The 6,000-nt window shown below is 39.4% G+C and overlaps 1 protein-coding gene across 2 annotated transcripts in view; it reads right to left on the bottom strand.

Moving 5' to 3' along the window:
- The window catches only part of LOC143298148 (amidase-like), a 32,692-nt gene that overhangs the window by 2,266 nt on the left and 24,426 nt on the right, over positions 1–6,000 (bottom strand). For both annotated transcript variants that reach the window (XM_076610879.1, XM_076610880.1), the window contains exons 8-9: positions 4,715–4,874; positions 2,639–2,695 (exon numbers count right to left, since the gene is read on the bottom strand). In XM_076610879.1, coding sequence (XP_076466994.1) covers positions 2,639–2,695; positions 4,715–4,874 — 217 coding nt within the window. The remainder of the gene's footprint in view (positions 1–2,638; positions 2,696–4,714; positions 4,875–6,000) is intronic.

The following is a 6,000-nucleotide window of genomic DNA, read 5'->3' as shown; positions in this document are numbered from 1 at the left end:
CTGGGAGGACGGGTGGAGAGCTTAGTGTGTTTACTTGTTTGTTGTTGTTGTTGTTTTTTGTTTTTAGTGTTCAAAATTGTATTTAAACATTCTTTATTGCCCTGGTGTTATAAACGTATATATTCTATTGTGTTCTATTCTATTATTTTATTCTAAATTACGTTGATTTTTTTTGTTTTTGGGTTTTTTTCAGACACAAACCTAAGGTAGTAGGCTTCAAAGGCTTGATTAGGGCTTTGAATTTATGCGAAAGTCAGGCATCTGCTGTCGACTCGACTCGACTTAAATTTATTGTAAAAAAATTCCTAAGGATTGATAGACACAACCGAATAACATAATGAAGAAAGAAAGAAATGGTCATCTAAGACGCATGCAATGATAAACGTGTGTGTGTGTGTGTGTGTGTGTGTGTGTGTGTGTGTGTGTGTGTGTGTGTGTGTGTGTGTGTGTGTGTCTATCTGTCTGTCTATATGTACGAAGCAGAGAGGTAACGATGCTTTACTCAAAGGAAGAGCATTGCCTCATTTGAAGGTGGTACTCATTAATAAAACACAAGTCAAGTAATAATGTGCACATGAATATCGTTGTTCTTGTAACGTATTAATGCTGTGTATTTGTACAGTATAAAAGAAATATCAATACATAATGCTTCTCCTCTTAAATGACATATAGAGAAGAAGCAGGGGAGAGAGAGAGAGAGAGAGAGAGAGAGAGAGAGAGAGAGAAGGGGATACAGACATACAGACCAAAAAAGCAGTAAGGACATACGAAGAGTAAAGGAAAGGATTAAGAAAGGTACGAGGAGAAAAGAGCTGAAACAGAGATAGTATGAACAAAGAGAGAAAATGAAAGAGATAGAGACAGAATGAGAGAGACAGAAGGAGAGATAGAGGCATGGAGAGAAGGAGAGAAAGAGAAAGACAAGGAGAGAGAAAATGAGAGAAGTGGAGACAGAGAGGGGAAAGAGTCACACACACACACACACACACACACACACACACACACACACACAGATGGAGAGAGAAAATGAGAGAAGTGGAGACAGAGAGGGGAAAGAGTCACACACACACACACACACACACACACACACACACACACACACAGGTATCCTCATACTGCTACAAGCAAACCAAATACGTCAACAAACAAAAACTAAACAACAGGAATCACAAAAATAACAAGAGAGGCAAGGCCTTCAAGACTCACTTGTGATACACTTTTAAAAAAAAAAAATCTAATCGTTAAAATGTGTTCTGTATTTGTTATTATAAAGCTTCGCGTTTAAAAAAAAAAAAAAAAACGAAAAGAAAAAAAAGTCCTAACCAGATTCGAACCCCGCGTGTTCGGGTGAGAAGAAACTGCCTTATCCATTACACTATCGTGGCTCCTTAATTGACGTTCTAAAATGTAACATTTGAACATACTTTTTTAAAGGGCGATAAATCAATTGCGGTATTCGCATGAGAACGCTGTTTAAATCATATTATTCTGGTGTATCTTGGGCATTCAAAAAATCTTTAAGGGCAATAAAAAATTCTTTTTAATGGCTATCACCGCAATCACACTGCAACATTTAGCCGTTTTCACTAGATCTAGATAGATGTACAAGTTTAGTTACACCCGTCGGGAATGTAGTACGACACGGTCGATTCAATTTCTCTTTTATGTTCATTCTAGTTTTATAGTTTTAAAGTTGATATGAAAATTTAGTATTTTGTTAAACTAATAACATGTAGAGCCAAGTACAAGTACTTCTAAACGTCGTAAGAAGTGAAAAGGACTTCATTTTGAGAAAAGTCAAGACTGGAAATTTTTTCGTTTCATCGTGATCAGTTCAAGGGTATTAACTCGCATGGTTTACAATTTGTAACTGTGAATTCTGATTCTGTGGATATTTTTATGGCAGTTTGGGGCATACAGTAAGTGATGAGGCGTTCACAAATCTTTCTCTGAATAAATATTTAACGGTCTCCTCCAACTTTCCATCACATGTTATCGTGTATTGTCCATTGAATATAGGACTGAACGGGCAGGTCAACAACTTGAAACAAAATGGCGTCGTTCGCGTTCGCGAAGAATAAGAGCACGCGCTTTGAATGTGTATAAATATGTGTACGCAATTGATTTTTGCCCATGACCTTCAGGGCTCAGCCAACAGATCTGTAAAGTCCACTCGTCGTATTGATTTTAGTATTTTTTGTGCCCACCCCAGAGGTGCAATGTTGTTTTAAACAAGATGACTGGAAAGAACTGAATTTTTCCTATTTTTATGCCTAATTTGGTGTCAACTGACAAAGTATTTGCAGAGAAAATGTCAATGTTAAAGTTTACACACACACACGCACACATACACGCGCGCGTGCGCGTGCGCGCGCACACACACACACACACACACACACACACACACAGACAACTGAACACCGGGTTAAAACATAGACCCACTTTGTTTACACAAGTGAGTCAAAAATCAAGTAATATATGAACACACACGCACACACGCAATCCAACTGCCCCACAGAAACACAGATATAGCAGACACACAGCTGCAGCGAGATATGAGAGGGACAGAGAGATAGAAAGACAGACAGACAGACAGACAGACAGAGAACCAGGCGTATGTGCATGTTATACTCCGTACTCTCTAGCATGCATTTATTGGAGGCGTATGATACTGCGGCCACAAACAAGTCTCCTCCTGTATCAACACACAAAACAGACAATTATAGTCAACAATGTTTACATGGATAATCAACTACTATTCTCTCTCTCACACACACACACACACACACACACAAACCTCAGCAAAGGAAACAAAAAGTAATGAAGTCTTTGACACTCACAGATCACAAGCATGACAGTAAAATTTTGCACACCACATGTATGTGAGAAATACACAGCTGACATTGTATACACCTTCCAACTTTACACAGAGAGAGAGAGAGAGAGAGAGAGAGAGGAGTATGATTATATGTATCAGATCTATGCATATCTGCATATGTGTGCTTGTGCAAAACACACACACACACACACACACACACAATGTGTGATTATATGTATCAGATCTATGCAGATCTGCATATGTGTGCTTGTGCAAAACACACACACACACACACACACACACACACACACAGTGTGTGATTATATGTATCAGATCTATGCAGATCTGCATATGTGTGCTTGTGCAACACACACACACACACACACACACACACACACACACACTGTCCGTTTACTCCAGCTGCCCCCACGCCCCCTTAAATGGAATGGGAGTGATGGTGGTGTGCAGGGAGGGGGTGGCAGTGTGTGGAGTGTGAGCTGAATTCTGTAACTGTTTTGCATGCAGCATGTTTTTACCTGCCCAGTTTTACCTGATTTTACCTGACTTTTTACTCACTGGTTGCTATATTTAACCAGCCTTGTTGAGCTTTCATTTCTGTACCCTTGCATGAAGAAGCTGTTGTTTTTTTTCGTTGAAAATTTGCTGCTGTTTTTAGAATACAAGTTTCAAAGACATGAAGAGGGGACATGACAAACAATCGTGAGCACTATTCCAGAAACTGGCACTCACATCTCTCACCCCCCTCCCCATTTCACCCCTCTGTCTCACCAAGAAACACAAACATGCACTTACTCGCTGGCAAAACAAGTACATGTCCACAGGCAAAATATGCACATGCCCACAGGCAAAACATACGTGTATAACCACAAGCAATACAGGCACGTGCCCAAAAACACAAACAACGCACACACACCTTCCCTTTGTGCCTCGAAATTCTGTCTCCAAAATCGGTTTTTAATTGTTGTAATAATCATGCTCAAAGGAGGCACACAATTCATTTTAGCTGTAAGTTGATCTAATTTGCAAATGTTGTCTAGATACATTTTTGGGGGTTAAAATACGTTTGTGTTTTTTCGACTTATATGTGACATTGTTGTCTCTTTGGAAATGTTTGTTTTGGGTATGAAATGATTGTTTTGTCGTAATCCCCCATTTCACAGCGAAAGGATGATTAAAATTTGAAACTTGAAACTTCAGTTGTAGTTGATCATTTACCGACTGGCGTTGTTATTAGTATGACTTTATTGTTGTGGGTCGCTTTGTTCACTGTACCCCCATTATGTGGGGCTATGGCCTTTATTGATTACATTATCCGTATCCGAAGCCTCCCCCACACCCCCACCTCTCTATCTCTCTATCAAATTTTGTTGTTCATCCAGCTCCAAGTTTGTTTTTTATGGTATATGTGTGTACAACACGTGCCGCCATATGTATACATGTCGGTGGCCTTACATTTAAAAAAAATCTGAGTTCTGAATTCTGAGCTCTCTCTATCTCTCTCTCTCTCTCTCTCTCTCTCCACTTGCTGAAGAATGGTTCTGTGTACAGTAATCGTAAACTCTGCGTTTATATATTTAATGCCCTGAAGATACGACAGGAATTCTGTGACAACAATGAAGAAAGTTAGAATTAATTTACTATGCACAAGAAGCACTTTTGTTCTACAGGTATGTATTTTACATTTTGTTGTCGCTGCGTGATCACCATATTGTGTACATTTGACCTCTTTCTAGGGGCCGGAGGCCTGGAGATTAAAGTTTTTGTTCTTGTTCTTGTTCCCCTCTCTCTCTCTCTTTCTCTTTCCCCCTCCCCCTCCCCTCTCTCCCCCCCTCTCTCTCACCCCCTCACTCCATCCTTGCAATACAACACACATACCGTTTTTGTGCGAGGGCACAGACATCGTACTAAGGATGCAGCCCGCCTGTGTTAGTGCTTCAGTAGCCTCCCTGACCACCTCTTTGACCGCCTCCTCTGAACACAGCTGAAACCCTTCCTCCAGCAACCCGATCTTCTTTCCACTGATGTCTTGCTCGATCTGTCAGAAAACAATGACTAGCTGTACACTTTACTTGGTTGCAACGTGATTCTTTTTTTTTTTTTTTTTTTTAATCTCAAAAAAGCAAGAAAGGACATTGCAAACACATTGAGCATGCGTGCGAATGACTGGTGCGTGTGAATGACTGGTGCGAAAGCGCTTTGATTTGTCCATGCACAATATTTAGCGCTATATAAAATACCATTATTATTATTATCATTATTATTATAGCAGCAACGGGCCGAAGCTAATGGTGTGCTCACATAACACAGCGGCAGTAAACAACATCAAATATGGATTTAATCTCGGAAACACTCTGAAAGGAAAACAAAAAACCAACAATACCCACAAGAAATGTAAAAAGGAAAAAAAAAACATAAACATACATATACATTTATAAATATGCACACACACACACACACACACACACACACACACACACACACACACACACGCATACATATAAACAGACACACATGTGTATATACATCAACACGTGCATACACGAACACATGCATCCACATATACACACGTATACACACATATGTATACACACGTGGACACACACATCTATTTTCATATGTACGATGTGTGTATATATATATATATATATATATATATATATATATATATATATATATATATACACACACATCTATTTTCACACACAAACACTATTTTTTACACACACACACACACACACACACACACACACACACACACACACACACATATATATATATATATATATATATATATATATGTGTGTGTGTATATATATACACACATACATATATAATTATATATACAAGTATAATTCGCATCAACCATATTTGAATCACTGACAACTGAATGCTCGAGGAATACAAGAGTAGGAACTGTAAAATGTAATGCACGACCATCAGGGCAGTGACTTCATACTTAATCTGTTTAGGGCTCGGTATAGGAAGGCAGGGCCCAAATCTTTTCCTTCTGCCGTTTTAAGTTTCCGTAACCGAAGTCAGGTGCCCATTTTACACCTGGATCCGGAAAACCGGAAGAAAATGCCTTTCCTCAGGACACACAACACCATGCCGATACAAGGCCTCGAACCCTGGCCACTGGTAAACACTGGATCCTAAGTCAA

The sequence above is a fragment of the Babylonia areolata genome, chromosome 23 (assembly GCF_041734735.1).
Source record: "Babylonia areolata isolate BAREFJ2019XMU chromosome 23, ASM4173473v1, whole genome shotgun sequence".
NCBI classification, from domain to species: Eukaryota; Metazoa; Mollusca; class Gastropoda; order Neogastropoda; family Buccinidae; genus Babylonia; species Babylonia areolata.
The sequence above is the reverse complement of the archived record's forward strand: the minus strand, read 5'-3'. Positions and strand labels throughout refer to the sequence as shown.